This window comes from Giraffa tippelskirchi, chromosome 7, assembly GCF_054371585.1.
Source record: "Giraffa tippelskirchi isolate mGirTip1 chromosome 7, T2T-mGirTip1v1.2.pri, whole genome shotgun sequence".
NCBI classification, from domain to species: Eukaryota; Metazoa; Chordata; class Mammalia; order Artiodactyla; family Giraffidae; genus Giraffa; species Giraffa tippelskirchi.
Genome location: NC_137281.1, coordinates 146,033,536 through 146,052,521, shown reverse-complemented (window position 1 = coordinate 146,052,521; position 18,986 = coordinate 146,033,536). Strand labels below are relative to the sequence as shown.

Here is an 18,986-nt window from a genome sequence, read left to right as displayed (position 1 = left end):
GGCTGCCTGCCAGAGCACTCTGCATTGCCATATTCCTGCCCTGCAATCTTGACTTAAAAAACCAACAATTCAAGTTCAGCAGTCAGGCAACAAGCTCCAAAGCTTCATCGAGTACATCAGTTTTGTCCACCCAAGAGTCAAAGTCAGATTAGAGAAAAATCAAAACATTAGAGAACATGAAGGGAGAAAGTAAAAAAGAGGAAGGAAAAGAAAATAGGGAGGAGCAGAGAAAGGATCAAACAAACAAAAAAAACAACAATAAAACATCATGATACAGAATAGATGTGCTCCAGGGAACAGATAAATATTTGAAATTGTCTCTATTAGTCTTCAAGACACAAAGACTGAAAAAGAAATCAGCTATAAAACAAAGATAAGTGTTGTGAACATTGCTGAGCCTTGTGTTTACAACATGCGTTATGGAATCATAGATGCGAACGAGGTTTTTAAGATGTTCAACTAGCATGTAATCAGAACACACCATACTAAAAAAGCAATAAAAATAAAATTAAGAAAATAAGAGAAAGGGGCTCATGCTGTGTAGCCCATGAATCTCATGGCTTTATCATGAAAGTTTATTTTTTTTAATCCTAGTACAATCAGCTACCAGTTACATACAGTAAAAAACAAAAACAGCCACAAAGCAATGATGATAGAGATAGTCTGTGACAACTGTACAGTGGAGGAAACACTGTCTGTTGGAGTCCTCCAGCAGCTCTCCACCTGGCTTCAGCAGTTACGCTATCACTCCCTCCCTCCCCAAAGTAGTTAAAAAGAAAAATTAATGTCTTGCTCAAGTAGAGCAAGACCCTAATACCTCTTGGGGACACTGGAGAACTTTAAAAAACTAAAGCAGTAGAAACAAAACAAAAACTGAAACGTGGAAGCAAGGGGACACACAACGAAGCTCCTTGAGGCCGTGGCTTCAGATCACCTCAAAGCGAACCACCTGCAAAGAAGAGAAAAGGCTGTCACGGCAGGAAGGAACAGACAGAAAATACAGCAGACCTCAGCCTCTCATCATGCCACTCCTTCCCAAATCTACAGAATTCAAGCTTATCTTAAGTCTTATATGTTTATAAGTAAGCCAGGTTGCAGAAAATTGCTTCTTTTTCTAATACCCTGTACTATAAATGCTGGCAATTGGCACATACTTACTCTTAGAACCAGCAAATAATATAGGAAGAGAAGCATTTTTAGCAAAGCATGCTGTCTTCTTTATCTCAAACTCTTCAAAACAACACACAGTAGGCTATTTATATGACCGTGTACCCTTACCTTAGAGGAGTAATGACTCCATTCAAAAACTAAGTTTCATATATATTTGGTTCGATTGAGGGCTTTTTCAGCCAGGTGACCACTTTCATCTGTGATCTTCTCCCAATCAGTCTGTCCGACCACAAAACCTATGGCCCTTTTCCTATCTGCATCCTTCTTTTCTTCCAGGTCTGCCCATCTCACCTAAAAAGAACACAGTGTTAGGCTGGGCTTTAGAAAAAAATAAATAGGCAAAGAGTTTCTTAGCTTTCTGAATACTTTAATGGGTACGATAACTAATCTGAGGCCAGGGGTTTAAAAAATTAGAAGTTAACTGGAGAACTGAAGACAGTCACACATCTTAAGTTACAGAAAGAAAACTCTAGTCAATCACAAGTCCTAGCCACAATAGCTCCTGAACAGTTCAGCCCTGTCCCCTCTACCTCCTATCACCCTTTTTCTGTTCACCAGCCTCATTTTTTACCTGAAGTAAAAAATAAAGCACTAACTTCTGTCTAGTCTTCCTACCTTCATTCTCACTTCCTCTGGTCCACTCTGCCACAGCTTTAAATCCTTGCGCAACCTACAGAACAAAATCCCAGCACATAGGTCCCTCTGGATCTGGTCCTGTCCTCCTGCAGCATCTCTGGGCAGTACCTAGACACTTTACGGGTGTGCGCTCTGTCACTATCTTTGCAACCCCCTGGACTGTAGCTCACCAGTTACAAAAGTACTGTCAGCTCTCAGAGCACACTGGGCGATTCCCATCTCTGTAACCCTACATAAACTAGACTCTCTTCCTGAAATGTCTTTGCTCTAACCTGATCCCCCTAGCATGAACCTAGTCATCAAACCCTGCTTTATCCCTCTTGTCCTCTGCCAATCAAATAATCATTGCTGCCCTGGAGTTACTTCCAGACTTGACACGTCTAGTTTTGAACTTTCACATTATGTTGCAATTATCCACCAACAGATCTCCCTTCCCTAACAGATCATAAACATTCTAGATCAAAGACTGAGTCTCATCTCCACATAATAAAAAGTTTTTGAAATTTATTCTTAGAAAACAAGGAGCTGGTATCATTACTTTTACTGATGAGATAAAGAGACCAAGAGACAGACTCAGTTGATATCATTTATGGCAAGATTATCCCTACAAATATATGAATCAGGGATATTTTCTACTGGTATTCTGATATTTTTTAAAAATGGATTTGTATGTATTATAGTAATAATTTTAAAAATATAAACAGATTTAACCTGTAAAAGATAAAATACTTGTAACTGTGCTTTGCAGTTGCCTAGTACCAAAGTCCGCAGAGACTGTATTTTAAATATGGCTTGTGATTTGTTGTGATTGTGATCTATAACAAGGAGAAGGAACCAGAGCACGTTCATCCACGCTGTACCCGGAAATGTGTAACAGCTCTGAGAGGTAAAATGACCCTCCCTATTACTGTCTATGGGAATGGTAATCAAAGGACTGGCTTCTTTTTTATTTCTTCCCCTGACAATTGCTTTTATCAACCACTTGGCTAAAGATAATACACACAGTTAACAGCTGTGGGGGAAAACTGATAATACCTGACTCTTTTTAAGGTAGATTTATTTGTAGGCAGAAAACCTATGGCTCAATTTCCTTCCATGGGGCTTAATAAAAAGCCTAGTAAATAATGTGGGTTTCTGAATACCAAGATCTCTGGGCTTTCTGCCCATTAATGCTGATGTATTTATTCTGACAAATTTACGCACCCTCTCTTCAGTTCTCCTTGGGATCAAGGGTACACATTTTAGCAAAAGATGACTATGGTTAAGGAGGATGAAGAATGGATGGATGGACAGACAGATGAATTGTGGCCACTGAACAAAGAAACAGATTGAAAACAGTCCACAGTACATCCTTAGCACAGACTTAAATACACTAATCAATCTTGCCCTGCGTAAACTAAGTTGTTTTAAATCTGAAGTTTAAATTCTAAGTCTTTAAAACTTAGATAAAATAAAGAATAGAATTAGAAAGAAAAGTAGTTATTTTTTAAAAAAGCAATGTTTCAGCACAAATGCCCAAAATTTTAAAGCTGAAATGAAAATATTGTAAGAGGCCACAGTTGCACAGACCTGACATATAGACATACAATTCTGTAAAAGGAATGAATGATTACAAAAAAATGTAAGGAGCAGAATAATGACTTGCAACTAGAAATGGCTTTGTAAATGTCAAGTGTCCCTCCTAACCTTCCTAGAGAGGTACTTTTATTGAGATTTACATTCTCAGTTTTTTGCCATTTACCTTCGCTGTTAGGAAAAAAAAAAAAAGTATAATAAAACTCTTGACCAATACTCAGAAGTTTACGTGTGTACATTTTATCCACTGTCACCAAAAATATCTCTAAAACGTTTGAGTTCTCAAACAAAACTAGGGAAATGTTCATTTTTCTACAGTTATCAAAGAAACACAAATTAAAGTCATTTTATACAAAATTAAGCGGAAAAAAAATTTTTTAATTATATTTTAAATCCTAGCCATTCTGGTAAAACTCTAGTATGATCAACTCTACAGAACTACTTTTGTGTTTCGGTGTAAATTAATACCAGGAATCTACCCAGTATTTATAAAAAGCTGCATTATAGAAATCAAGAGACTCCAGGAAAGGAATGTGTAATGAGTCCTGCATTCCATACTACCTGCAGGATTTCCTTGTGCTCAGATGTTGATTTTGGAAAATGGTTTGAATCTTAAAAACAATTTGAAATGAGGAAGGAAGGCAGGGAGGGGAGTGGAAAGAGAAGCCACTTAATGAACTGGGATGTGTACAGCTCATGCTTTTGTCCACTCAGCTTACAGAATAAATTATATGGGATTACACACTCCCTACTGAAGAGAGTAATAGCAACCTAGAGAGCATATTTAAAAGCAGAGACATTACTTTGCCAACAAAGGTCTGTCTAGTCAAGGCTATGGTTTTTCCAGTGGTCATGTATGGATATGAGAGTTGGACGGTAAAGAAAGCTGAGAGCCGAAGAACTGATGCTTTTGAACTGTGGTGCTGGAGAAGACTCTTGAGAGTCCCTTGGACTGCAAGGAGATCCAACCAGTCCATCCTAAAGGAGATCAGTCCTGGGTGTTCATTGGAAGGACTGATGTTGAAGCTGAAACTCCAATACTTTGGCCACCTCATGCGAAGAGTTGACTCATTGGAAAAGACCCTAATGCTGGGAAGGATTGGGGGCAGGAGGAGAAGGGGACGACAGAGGATGAGATGGTTGGATGGCATCACTGACTCAATGGACATGGGTTTGGGTAAACTCCAGGAGTTGGTGATGGACAGGGAGGCCTGGCGTGCTGTGGTTCATGGGGTCGCAGAGAGTCGGACACAACTGAGTGACTGAACTGAACTGAACTGAACTAAAAATGAACTAAAGAAAAATATTTCTCACTTGAGATTATTCACTGTTACACCAAATTATTATTCCCAAGAAAGAGCTGTTTCTACTTCTGTTGCCCCAACCTTAAAACTGGAATAAGAGGTATCAAGACATGTAGTCCCTGGGTGGAGCTGGGCCACCCAGATACCGAAGGCCACTAATCAGGTCTCAAGACACACAAACAAGGGCAGGCCCAGGGACTGTCTGCCCTATTTGAAACCCGGAGTCCCCTGTAATGGTATCCACTGGAATGAAGTGGCATTTTTCATTCTCTTACCATAAACATCCTTTAACTATTAAAGTACTGAGGGAATTCATAAAAAAAGAAATGATGTGTAAAAATAAAGAAATGATAAACAACTTCATTCTTGGCGAAATGCAAAATGAGATACCATTTTTCACCTATCAGATTGTCAAAAGTTAAAAAGTTCAGTAACAGCACTGCTGGTGCAAGTGTGAAAAAAACAGGCATTTACTTACATGTGGGTGTATAAATAGGTGCAACCTTTTTGGAAAACAATCTCATAATAGCTGTCAGAATGATACATCATATTCTATGAGTTTGCAGCTTTAAGGCTAAAAATACACCCTAGAGATACACTGTCAAATGGGTGCCAAGACAAAAGCATGCAACTTACACTACAGTATTACATTAGCAATAAAACGAAAACAGCATTAGCATCCACCGATAAGGAAATGGATAAATAACTGATTATTCAGCTAAATGATGGCACACTAGGCAGCCATTTAAAAAGAAGGGTAGGGAATTCCCTGGCGGTCCAGTAGTTAGGACTCGGTGCTTTCACTGCCAAGGGCCCAGGTTTCAAGCCCTGGTCAGGAAACTGCTGTGCGGTGCAGCCAAAAATAAAATAAATTAAAAAGAATGGTAGGTCTATATATACTTAAAAGAAAGATCAAGACAGACTACCTGGAAAAGACTTATGTGGATCATGTACAATATTATACCTCTTACTTTATTGTGTTTTAAAGGATGCATACAAATATCACTTTTATTGAACTTGCCATCTGTGTGGAAGACCTATTCAATATCTTGGCTTCATTATTTTGCTCCCTATCATAGCTAAGCTTCTTCAGAAACTTATCTAGATTTGCTGTTCTGCACTTCCTCACTTCCTGTTCTTCAAATCTGCTCGAAATTGGCTTCTCCCCTCAACTCTCTAAGAAAGCTTGACTTTTTTCGATCAAACATCAACAATCACCATGTTGCCAAATTCAATGGTGAGTTCTCTTTTCTCAGTTTACTTGTCTTCTCTGTATCATTTAACAATTCTTTCCTTCTTAAAACAGTTACCTCTATCTGAACTTCTAAATTTTGGAGTCCCGAGTCCTATTACCACCTCTAACTTCACTGGTACCTTGCTGAACTTCTGAGTTTTCACTCTCAAACTTACGTCTCCCCTACTTTACGCTAACTCAGTAAATGGCACCACATACATGGAATGCTTATGGCCAGAATCCTGAAAAGTCACCTTTGATCCCATCCATCCTGGACCCTCTACATCTGATCCATTAACAAGTTCCATAGATTCTCTTCAATACTCTACTTCACACCTGACTCTTTTGCTCCACGACAAAATGGCACAAGCAGCCATTCCAAACTCCTTTAAGGTTGATAACGTGCTAACCATGTGAGGCTCTGTTCCCCATTATTTATTTGTACATTTTGATCGGATAATTTGTAAGGTCTCTTTTATAAATGTGTAATATGGTGCAGTATAAACCAAACCACTCTAGAAAATAGCATTCGTATTTATCTGACTTTAACTTTCTAAAACCAGACGCCCAAATGGGCCTTTAACTGTTGGTAATCACTCACAGTCTCTTACCCTCTTCTTCCCAGGCTCAGAAGCACGAGTGTCGTAATCATCAGGAAGCTGAAGATAGTCCTCCATTCTGCTGGCAATAGCCTCCCAGTCACGTTTCCTTTTTGTGCCAGTTCTCAAGCCATCCAACTTGTCTGAGGGACAAACACAGAGCCGCAGCATTAAGGAAGAGTGTGAGTTTGCACACGACACACAAACAAGGGAAAAGAAGGCTGGAACACCATCGGAGGGCACATCCGCATTTTTGAGAGCAGCACCACTTGCAGATCCAAACTCTCTTCTTGGCTGAGATAATATCAAGTTCTGTGCAATTTCCACTCTTTATCTGGTGTCCATACCGGCAGCCTTTACATTAACTATACTGGTTTAAGTAACAAATATGGGCAGAGCAAGAGAAGACACTTGTTTCCTGGCCTCCTTATCCTCCCCATCCACCTAAAATCACACTTCAGCTCTCATGTTCTGACGAAAAGCAACGTTGAGTTTTTCCAAAAGCAATTTCTTCCATTCTTTTTTGTTTTTGTTTCTTTAACACAACATTAACACCACCCATTTGATCTGCAATCATGTGTGATAACATGTTATATGAAAAACAGGTAGTACAAGAACTTAATGAGCCAAGTTAATGTTCGGGAAAGTTTTAGATGAACAGTTTCTTGGGATTTTGACCACTGTGACAGGATTTGCCGTAAGTTAATGTTTACGGGTAAGCCGATAATATAAATCACTACTTTCTTTGGTTATACTTTAAAGTGCTGCTGACTATTCTGAGGCTGAGGGCTAGTCAGCCAAAGTGGCTGGATCTGAATTTTCTTTCTGAATCCTCAATCTGAGAGGCTTTCCAGCGGTCCCAAACTGTAATCAATTAACAGGGATTGCAGATTCAGAAATTATGAGTTTAGGTCTCTTCAAGAACACACAATGGAAATGTGTATGGTCTTTTTTATTGCTTATTAGTTGTAATCTTGAATTCTACATGTGTAATATTATGAGTTTTATATATATATATGTTACACACACACACACATTTATGTACATATATATATAAAAGCTACACTGAAGCACTAAATTTTTGGATCATCTACAGTTATAAAAACACACTATTATTAAGTAGGTCAATAAAGGAAAACCTACACAATTCAGAAACATACAATAACCACACTCCATTTAACTCCATAAATGGTGAAGAGTGTATATAGTAGAAACCTTTTAGGCATCAAGGCAGACAGAACCTGAAATAAAAGTACAATGGAAGCAGGAGGCAAGGTGAATTTATGCTTCAAATGTAAAAGTTACACACACAACTAATTGTGCATACCATACAGATCTCAAAAACCAGTAGGATTTTGCATACTTGTCAAAGCTTTTATTTCCTAAGCCCCACCCGCATAAAAGCAATATTATTGAAAAATCAGCAAGGCAAACTACAACACTCTACAAAACTCAAGAAATTTTTTATCATATCACTTTCGCAAATTTTTAACATGGACGAGTGCAACAGAAACAGACTTCTAACCTCCTCTGTAAATCACATGCTGTACCAAGTGGCTCTAACCTACATGTACAGGACAGGCCATAATACACAAGACCTTAGAGGTGACACCTTGATTGCACAGGGACATAGAATATGGTATTAGAAAAACCAACGAAGCCCCACAAACAGTAAAACTGTTCTCAGTTGAACAGTGTAAAGTATCAGCTGCTCCAACACACTTATTGAATAAACGTCAAAGGATTTCCAAACTTAATAAGATCAACTTCGACATTAACATACTTCAAAGGAAAATTTCATATTTCAATTCCAAGAACAGAACATGGTCAGGCAGCAATTACAGAAGGACAGTGTGAAAACTACGAGAACTCTTCCTCATACACTGGGTGTATGACAGGAGTTACACACCAGGAGTTCCGTATTTGCAACACGGAAGTTCAGAAGAGTATGTATTTCTAGTCTGAACACCCTTGTTTGTAATGTTTAATTTGAAATTTTATTGTGCACAAGTTTAAAGTTTCCTTCTTGGAGCTGAAGAAAGGTTCATACCTCCTCCACATGGCATCCTTGAAACTCAAACACACAGATGTATGGCATAAGGTGAAGGAAGAGGAATCTGGGGTATTTGTTAGTTACAGAAGACGACTGGTATCCAATACACTCATACTAATGATTTTCAGAGGTTTGAATTTCAAAAGATGAAGTTTTAAGATGAAGATGAAAGTTTAAATATCCAACTTGGTAGGTCACAGAATTTTACCATATCTTCAAAACAGTATATTATATATAGCACAACAGAAAAAAATTTTTAGATACATCTATATGTTTTCTAAACATATATGATATTTCTGAAAATTTGCTCATGGTGAACACACAAGGGTTACATGCCTATACAAAACAATAATTACAGTCCAACTGGGAAGAGATGAAACTGCCTGGCATATAGAAGGCCAGTACACAGTAACTGCCTGACATGCAGAAGGCCAGCACACAGTAACTCATAAACAGAGACAAATGACACTGAGATGAGAAACACAAAAGTAAGCTCTATGAAGAAACCTAAATTAGGATGACAACAGTCTCAAGTATACTTTTGGTTTTTCACTGTTTGAGAAACCAAAATCAGGTCGGTGGAATTCAAGCAGCTTGAATGCTTAATCCTAGCACCTGATGCGGCATGTAACACCCACCCTTGCCTTAGGGTGCTTGCGTCCCAGCTGGAAAAGAAACAAAGCGCTACTGAGAGTGGGTCACAGACACTCTTCAACAACTCCGTGACAGCCAAGCCAGATGCAACTCAGGCTAGCTTTGAATTCTCCTAAAATTACACTGCTTCTACTTTAACACACACACACACACAGGCTGAACTGAATACTATACTTAAGGAACACAGACCAAGACTCAACAATAAGATTTAACAGTTGCTTGAAAGATTACAAGTGAATGTTTTCTCATTGGCCCCAATTCATTTGTAAGTCAGAATTTCTCAGTTACAGATTCAGCTTGTCTAGCTCAATACATGACACTACTCAAGCTCAATATGTGTCCACCGAGCATAATCATGTTACCAAGAGATATTTAAGAAATGTTGGTAAAGTACTCAGAAAAATAAAGTTGTACCTGGTAGTCAAATCTATTGAATTTGTTATGATAAGGAAGGTGACATGGAAGAACAGAGCCTCGTGCTTTAGGCTCTTCTTCTTCGCAATTGGCTCCATGGACCAATATCAAAGAAGTACTTTCAGGAAGGCTCACACTCCTTCCTTGACAGATGATTTAGCTCTCAAGATAGAGTGGTGCAAGAGGCGAGTCATTATATGGAACATCCCTGTCACCAACAAAAACCCAGCTGCAAACATTTAAGAACTTATTTCCTAGATTCATTACTAGATCTTCAGTGCCTTTAACTGAAATGGTTTATTTAACAACTCTATTTCTGGAATTGTCTTTAAAATAGACTGCATCTGTGGGACTTCTCTGGCAGCCCAGTGATTGAGACTTGGCCTCCCAATACAGGCGGTGCAGATTTGATCCCTGGTCAGGGGGCTAAGATCCCACATGCCTCACAGCCAAAAAAAAAAAAACAAACCTAAAATGGACTGAATTTGTATTAAATGTATTTTCTGAGAAGCAAATAGCAGACAGGCCAGAATTTTTTCTGGAAATTGATATCAAGATTAATGTCATATTATCTTGGATAATCATAACTAAATTATATTTTCCTTTCTCTCTAGATATTAGAAAGGAAAATATGAGTGTGGACTGGCTCAAGTTAAAAAAAGCATTATCCTAGATAATATATTACAAAGGCCTCTAAAGATTATATGCTTAGCTAAAATATTGTATAATTCCCATATCTCTTTAATTACCACTTCTCTTTGCCCCAAAAGATAATCACTACTTAGAGAAGCAAGAAAGAGGAAAATGATCTTACAGTCTTATAGGTTACTCTATAAGTACAGAACTTCAGATTTAAACTAAAGTTAAAATAAACATATCTAAAGCATTATTATTTAAAACTAATTTGTGATTATTATTTTCCTACATACTTAACTGCATTTAAGCACTTTCGAATGCTTTAAAAGTTCAGGGAAGGAGATAGTTGGTTATTATTAAAATGGATTTCCCACAGAGGAAGGACGAATGGAAGAATATGTCATAACCACATAAAATTTTCACATGCCATACACTAGAAAAAAATTCTAGACTTTGCAACAAAGCATCTATCCCAACAATATGGTAATACTACTGTTTACAGAATTATCTTTTAACATTAGATCTGGTCAACATCAATGGCTCACATGATCAACTGGGCAAAATAAAAGGCACAGTCTATGCAACTGTGTGTAAAATGCATCCCTCTGATGTCAGAAACACAGATAGTATATCCCAAACAGTGAAGCAGCTAAATTATTCAAATTTGTTCTATAAATTTAAGGTATGTTTCTATGGTTACTTCAGCTTTGGGGGTTACAGCATAATTACAGAAGAGAAATGCAGAGACCAACAGTCATACTTCATACAGTAGCATGGTCCATCTTTTAAAAAAATCTTACATCACCAGCTGTTAATTTAACTGTTAAATTATTTACTAACACATCTTAATCAACATATTAAATGGTTCTCTTTAGGTGATATTTAAAAAAAAGTTCTGTAATATGACCATGAAATACTGGGGGAAAATCCATTGGATATATGTATTTTCTACTTGACAAAGAACCCCACGTTAAGCAACTCCAATTTTTTATTTATACAATAATTTTCACCAGTTTACCTTGTAACCTGCACTAAAGACCAGCTGGAGGAAAATTTAAATGGAATCTTACAAACCAGGCTCCTCAAAAACCTAAATTATATATCTACCTCCCCCACTTATGAACTTTTATTATACAAAGAAAATAACTGCTTTTTAATTAACTTTTAAACTTCAATATTTATTATTTTTACTACCACTATTATCCAAAATATTCATAACCAAGTTCAATTTTGAACTGCAATTGAATATTCTTTTATAAAGGTAGAAATCTCATCTACACCAACATTTCTGATTAATATAAGTGAATGGATTTTAGAAGTGACATTTCTGATTAATATAAATAAATGGATTTTAGAAGTGACAATATTTTATTACTAAATTTATCACATATTTGCATTTACTCTGTCACAAGATATAAATGAAAGTCAGCAAAACAGACTGAGGATGTAGTAAGGTAGGCCTAAAATCTTTGTTTAAGCAGAGATTTGGGGGAATTTGTTCTTCTTACAGCAGAAAGATCTATGACCATTACCATCAGGTATCACATATAAAAACAGGAAAAAGGAAATACCCACCTAGCTTTGCCTCAGATGTGTCCATCTCCCATTTGCTTTTCGGAATGTAACCCTAAATCGTACACAGAGAGAAGCTCGAAGGGTTAGAAAGAGACACATACATGCATATCACTTTTGAATTGGAAAAGCATTACAACTGGGAATGGATTCAGTTTCCACTCACTATTTATAAATATATCCTTAGGGAAAACAGTCTCATTATCTCTGAAGAAACTGAATTACCAAATTCACAAACTTCACTACCCAGATTTTAGGACAGGCACTTTAGAATAGTATCATGAAGGCGCTTTGAGGCAACTACAGTTCAGGACACACAACTGCAGTCTGAAAAACAGCTATATAGCAAATACAGTAAGAATGTATGGTAGATACTACGCTAAATAACATCATTCAGAGTAGCAGAGAACTTATAATACTAGCCAGGTTATTTTATAAATACAACTGCTATTACCAAGTGATAGTAGCCATGAGGTCCAAGGAGTATTCTTCAAGACAGTTACTTTGTATTCCAGTGTAATTTTAGATACTCAGAAGAAAGGAGGAAACTGGGTATCACTGAACACAATTATGAAGTTCAACCTCATTTTAAAATGATTCAATCCATTTACCAGTTAGATCTTACAAAGACTAATTTTACTGAATCTATTTCAGAGTATTACTTTTTCATCAATTGGAAGCTAGATTATTATTTCTGATGTTTTTTAAAAATTACACTTTTTCTATTATATGAAAAACCAGAAATCTCCACAGGCAATTTATGTCTTATTTAGTAAAATAACTGAGTGGTTTATTTCAAAGTCCTACAAAGATTTGCAAATTTCCCAATGTACCTATTAAACTATGTAGTAAAGCCTTTCAGTTTATTCGCCTAGCAAATGTATGCCTTTTCCATATAATTCACTGATTTATAATTAATTTCCATATAACTCACTGAAGTAAAACAGGTTTTACTTCATTTGGACTCTGTTCTCTATTAGATCTTTATATACAGAACTTTAATATTAGGACTTATTATATATGACAGATTCATCAAAGGTGTCAGCATCTTCTTTTAAGAATTAATGTATCTTTCTACTATTGGGAATGCTGAAGTTCATAGAATAGACTGACACACAGGTAAAGTTGGAAAGTATGTTGAACAGTTCATGACAATAGCTTCTGTGTAAGAGTTTACTAGAGCATTATCAATCTTCCAGGAAATCAACAGGTTTTATACATTTGTAGTCTTTAAGCCAGACTAATAATTCAACTTCAACTAATTAGGTAGTATTTCAGATTATAAATTATATTATCTTTTCAAATACATTTTCAAGAACAAACGAAGACAAAGGTTGAAGTGATGTTGTGCTAAAAGTTTGGTACTGATGGAATCTGTACTGTTATATCTCAAAAATCAGCTGAAAACCTTAAGTGTCACTAGAATAATACATTTTAAAATTCTGAGTCATATCTACAAGGTCCACTGAGGCATTAAAGAAAACAAAATATCATACCAATGATCCCCCCAAAGGAGTCTCTTGACCAAGAAAAGTATGGATTTCACACAGCTATAGTAATCAGTACAGAGTAGAAAACATAAAGTTGAGTGAAAATTCCATTAAAATGGTCTGAATGACAAGAGACTTGCTCTTAACCCTTTTATTAAAATTTTCCAAGAATCTTTTACTCCTGGAATAGAACCCAACAATAGGAGATCTGGATTCTGCATTTTGAAAAAAGGTTAAGAGAAGTTTTATAACATAAAGGTTAAGCAAAATGAGTACGTTACGCTCTCCCTGCTGGAACTACCCTTTTCTTCCTTAAAACTTAAAATCATCTTCTCACTCTATGAAGCATTAGGTTACTTGGAAATAAAAGAGAGAGTTCAGCAGGGTAAAGTTCTAAAGTTTCAATGCCATGTTTCTGGTGAAAAAATATTGTATTACAGTGTGTTTCACTTTCAAAAATAATAGTACATTCAATTAAAAGTTCCAAGCTTTGACCTACACCTAAGCAAGTCAGATGTTATGAACCATATCCTCAACTGAAATCTCTACAAAGGAAGACAGAGTTTCAGAGAGCTGACATTATAGACTTCTCATATGATGGTTTTCTAGTATGCATGCTGCAAGTAACTAAACTTGTCATTAGCCATATTCCAGGACAGCGTGGACCTTTAAGTGAATTTCCTATCTACACCTTAGATCATGTATGTTAAAATACAATCTAATTAAATAAAAAGACTTTGTTTAAAGGAAAAAAAAAACATACTGAGACTCAAATGCCATTAACTTTAAAGCTTATTTTTTAATCCACATACGAAATCTAGGAATGTAGAGGTTGACACCATCTCTATGCAAACACACAGTTTCTATCCAGAGTCCTCTATAACACACATGGGTTGATGAAACCACGTCTTAGCATGTATTCTCTAGGGGGAGAAATCGGGGTTCTCATTTTGTACATTTTCAGAAGAATATGAAAAGCAACTTTAGCAAGGGCTGAAGTATTAAATAAAACAAATAATATTTTGAATTAAAAAAGCAACACTATTTCAAGGCATTGCTAATCTCTGCACCGCATTAGCAAACACTGGAAATAACATAAGTCTGGAAGTCGCATACTCTTGAATGACAGGGTAAGGCAGACATCACAACAGAGGTGTGATCAAAAGCATTTACAGTAGGTACACGGGAACTCTGAATTCACACTTACGTAAGCCTAAGCAAAATGCATTGCCTACACAGTCAAATCATTTTCCCCATCACTTAATAGGATAAAATGCGGAAGAACAAATCCAGGAGTCAGTGGCAACCCTCTGCCTCCTCATTCAGTAAGTTCTTCTGCCTCAGTTTATAGAAACTCAGTTATGAGCTCTTATAGCAAAGAAGAGACAATTATGCATAAGTTGGATAGGCTGTACCATGTATTTGCTGGAATGTAAAAATGCTCTTTCATATGTACTTGATTTTCTTAAAAAGTATATTCCCCTAGAGCCACCCACAAATAGTTGAGTGAATACAAGGGTACGTTTCTTAGCATTCTTAAAATTTCCTTGTTAACAACACAGTAGAGGGTTCTTTTCCTTTGGTCGGGGTAAAAATAAAAAGTATCCAAAAGTCTCCGTGAAGATGATTCTGGAAACTTTTACCATTAAGGTGCATATCAACAACAGTAATCTGACCACAGAGATGAATTTAAACCCTTAAGAATTTTAATAAAGAGACACTTTGTTCAAAGTGGTTGTTCTGTCTCCTACCAGTTCGCTTTCCTCTTCCTCTGCATCTTTCTTTTCATCCTTCTGTTCTTCAATATTTGCATCAAAATCTTCCATCTCCACCTACAACACCACAATAATCACACATAAAATAGACTGAGTTAACATTCAGGAAAAAATGTTGAGTCCCTCACTGAGATCTGAAATGAGCACAGTTGCCCAGAACAAGATGCACAGACTCACTGTTACATACTAAGAAATTTCTAATACCCTAAATTTTGAAACAGAACTGACAGAAAAAGATGATATTCCTGCCTTTTATTTTCCTAGGATATCTGTCTTTATAATTCCATGTGAAGTTGAATATAATGATCTAAGTTGATGGTTATCTGTTTTGAATGACTATAGATTACTAGGATTTCTTTTGAAAACCTTTAGCAAGTATTTTTTCAATCACGTAAAACATGTATAATTCAAATCTCAAAATGTAAGAAAGGTTATAGTAAAAAGTCATGATGAGAGCTTGGCCCAGAATAGTAGCAATGCAAATAAAGAGTAGATAGACTACAGAAGTATTTATAAGATAAAACTGACAAAATTTATAGACTGTATAGACTGACTACATGGTGGAGGGATAGTCAAACAGCAGTATAAAAGGAGTCAAAAATAATGGAGAGTAAAAGAGTCAGAGTTTCAGCAACTAAGTGATTGATGGGTCTAGTTACTAAAAAAGAGATTATTAGAAGAGGAACAGGTTTGGATGAATTACACATTGAACAGGTTGAGTTTGAGATATTTTAAAGTAATACATATCTTTTGGTACAAAATTTGGAAAATAATAGTAGAATTGTAAAAATCACCCACAACCCCTCCACTCAGATATAATTACTGTTAAGATATTGATAAAATTCATTCCAAGCTTTACAATTTAATATTAAGGGCATATAAGTGGCAATTCAAGGTACCAGAAAGACTACCCACACAGAACGTGCAGACTGAAAGCAGGGCCTAGGCTACAGCCCTAGAGAATTCCAACATGTAAGGGATGGATAACAAGAGAGGCCGGGAAAGGAGACTGAAAAGAAGACCTGCATCCTGACCTGAGACGCAAGAAGAAAATCAGGGGAGGGCAGACTCACAGAAGCCGAGAAAAAATGTTTCCAACAAGGGGGACACAGTCACATGTGGCTGCAAAATTATGCAACAGGAGAAGGGAGAATTGTTCATTGTCATGGAACTCTCTGGTGAGAGAGTCTCTAGAGAATGGCTGGGACAGGAGCCAGAAGGAAATGGGTTGATGAGTGGCATGGGAGGCAAAAACACATAAAAATACAGTGGAAACACTGAGTATCGATAACTCTCATTCATACGAAGACGTCAAATAAAGCAGAAGTATATAACTGATTAAAAGAGAAAGATCTCTCCTTTTCCATGATAAAGATTTATTTCTACCGAACAAATAACTGATTTAGATAAGAATTATCAATCTATGAAAATGTGTCAGGGAACGGGATACTAACAGTTTCAAAGTATCTCCCTATAGATCACTTATTACAAAGAGAAAAATGCAGAAAACTTTGAAGATATCACCAAAACCAAGTGATAAACATTTTAATCAACAATAAAATAAGTTGACATCGTATGACTCCTGATACGATGCACTAAGAACATGTCACTTATGTAGCATTCCTGCTAACATTTAACCTAAAGCTAATCATGACAAACCCACAATGAGGGGAGCTAACAAAACAGGTAACTGACCAAAATGCTTCAAGATTTCTTTGTCTTTCATGACAGTGACATAGCTGAGAAACGATTTTTCATATTAAAGGACTGGATCCTGGATTTTAAGAATCTGCTATAAAGCATATTACAGAAACTGGCAAAATATGAATATGGACTGTACATGAAAGAATTCAGGAAATTTATATTACCTAATACAGGATCTTGTCACCCTGCTTATTTAACTTATATGCAGAGTACAACATGAGAAACGCTGGGCTGGAGGAAGCACAAGCTGGAATCAAGATTGCTGGGAGAAATATCAATAACCTCAGATATGCAGATGACACCACCCTCATGGCAGGAAGTGAAGAGGAACTAAAAAGCCTCTTGATGAAAGTGAAAGAGGAGAGTGAAAAAGTTGGCTTAAAGCTCAACATTCAGAAAACTAAGATCTTGGCATCTGGTCCCATCACTTCATGGCAAATAGATGGCGAAACAGTGGCTGACTTTATTTTTGGGGGCTCCAAAATCACTGCAGATGGTGAATGCAGCCATGAAATTAAAAGATGCTTACTTCTTAGAAGGAAAGTTACGACCAACCTAGACAGCGTATTAAAAAGCAGATATAGTACTTTGCCAACAAAGGTCCGTCTAGTCAAGGCTATGGTTTCTCCAGTGGTCATGCACGGATGTGCGAGTTGGACTGTGAAAAAAGCTGAGCGCCAAAGAATTGATGCTTTTGAACTGTGGTGTTGGAGAAGACTCTTGAGAGTCCCTTGGACTGCAAGGAGATCCAACCAGTCCATCCTAAAGGAGATCAGTCCTGGGTGTTCATTGGAAGGACTGATTGTTGAAGCTGAAACTCCAATACTTTGGCCACCTCATGCGAAGAGCTGACTCACTGGAAAAGACCCTGATGCTGGGAAGGATTAGGGGCAGGAGGAGAAGGGGACGACAGAGGATGAGATGGCTGGATGGCATCGCCGACTCGATGGACATGAGTCTGGGTAAACTCCGGGAGTTGGTGATGGACAGGGAGGCCTGGCGTGCTGTGGTTCATGGGGTTGCAAAGAGTAGGACACGACTGGGCGACTGAATTGAACTGAATACAGGATCTTATCAAATGTCAAATTTCTTGAATTTGATAACTGAGATTTCTACTTAAGAGAATGCCCTTGCTCTTGGGAGGTATCTTCTGAAATACTTAGGGGATAAAGGGCTTATGAGGTCTGTATTTTTACTCTCAAATGGTTTCACAGTAATAGGAATAGTAGTAACAGTAACAACAAGAAGAAACAGAAGAAATCTAAGTAGAGAAAAATGTGACAAAATATTAACAATCAGTGAATCTCAATGAAAGTCATGCAGGTGTTCTTATACTAACCATGCAGCTTTTCTGTAATTAAAAATTTTTTCAAAGTAAAAACAGTGGAGAAAAAGGTGGCTTCTGCATCGCTTTCGAGCCAAAGGACACTCACCTCTTCAATAGCAGCATCTTGCAACAAAGAACGAATGTCCAGACGCATCATATGACGAGGTGCAGCTTCCCAGTGATCAGCCATCTAATTGAGAGATTCAGGAGCTCAAATTATCTCTGGAAGCTACTCAAAGAAAGACCAAGAGACCGTGCTATGCCCTCTATGTTTTCTTAAAAAAAAAAAAAAAATAATAATCACCTTATTTATTTCTTTAAGCTTCCGTCCATGAATATTCCTCTTGCCACAAGTCTGGTTATCTGCACTCATTTCAGCCAAATACACCTAAGAAGAAATGAGTAATGATTAAGCAAACAAATGCAGGACTTAGATGATAACACAAAATACTCTGAAGTTCTTTTAAATCTATACCTCAAATCCCTTGGTTTTTGCTGCACTCCAAAACTGGTCGAAATGTCTAACTCTGTCATTGATGGCATCCAGGATGATGAAAGGGAAAAAGCCATCATCCAGAGTCTTTTTGAAAGTTTTGAACATGCTGGTACGGTAGGTTTCCTCCATCTCAGCTTCATATTCATATTCCATTACCTAAGATTCCCCACAAAAGAGATACAAAGTTAGCAAAAGCAGGAATCACCTTAAATCTCTGCCCTGGTTAGCGTTTGGATAAAGACAACTTTCCTTCTTTCTCAGGTGTAGTCTTTTCCTTCACATCTGAGCACTAAAGTTTGTGTTCAAAAAAGTCAATAATTTCTCTCTGAACATGCTTTCAATACTAT

At 37.0% G+C, this 18,986-nt stretch overlaps 1 protein-coding gene across 4 annotated transcripts in view; it reads right to left on the bottom strand.

Annotated features, from left to right (window-relative positions):
- Positions 1-534: 534 nt before the first annotated feature.
- Positions 535-18,986, bottom strand: part of YLPM1 (YLP motif containing 1) — a 66,526-nt gene continuing 48,074 nt past the window's right edge. For 2 of the 4 annotated variants that reach the window (XR_014059276.1, XM_081509207.1), the window contains exons 14-21: positions 18,619-18,795; positions 18,448-18,531; positions 18,250-18,333; positions 15,089-15,169; positions 11,851-11,902; positions 6,531-6,661; positions 1,279-1,461; positions 535-949 (exon numbers count right to left, since the gene is read on the bottom strand). Coding sequence is in view for 1 of the 4 variants with exons in the window: in XM_081509207.1 (XP_081365333.1) it covers positions 1,315-1,461; positions 6,531-6,661; positions 11,851-11,902; positions 15,089-15,169; positions 18,250-18,333; positions 18,448-18,531; positions 18,619-18,795 (756 nt within the window). In the remaining 3 variants the exon portion in view is untranslated. The remainder of the gene's footprint in view (positions 950-1,278; positions 1,462-6,530; positions 6,662-11,850; positions 11,903-15,088; positions 15,170-18,249; positions 18,334-18,447; positions 18,532-18,618; positions 18,796-18,986) is intronic. The other 2 variants (XR_014059277.1, XR_014059275.1) reach the window with 1 other exon arrangement.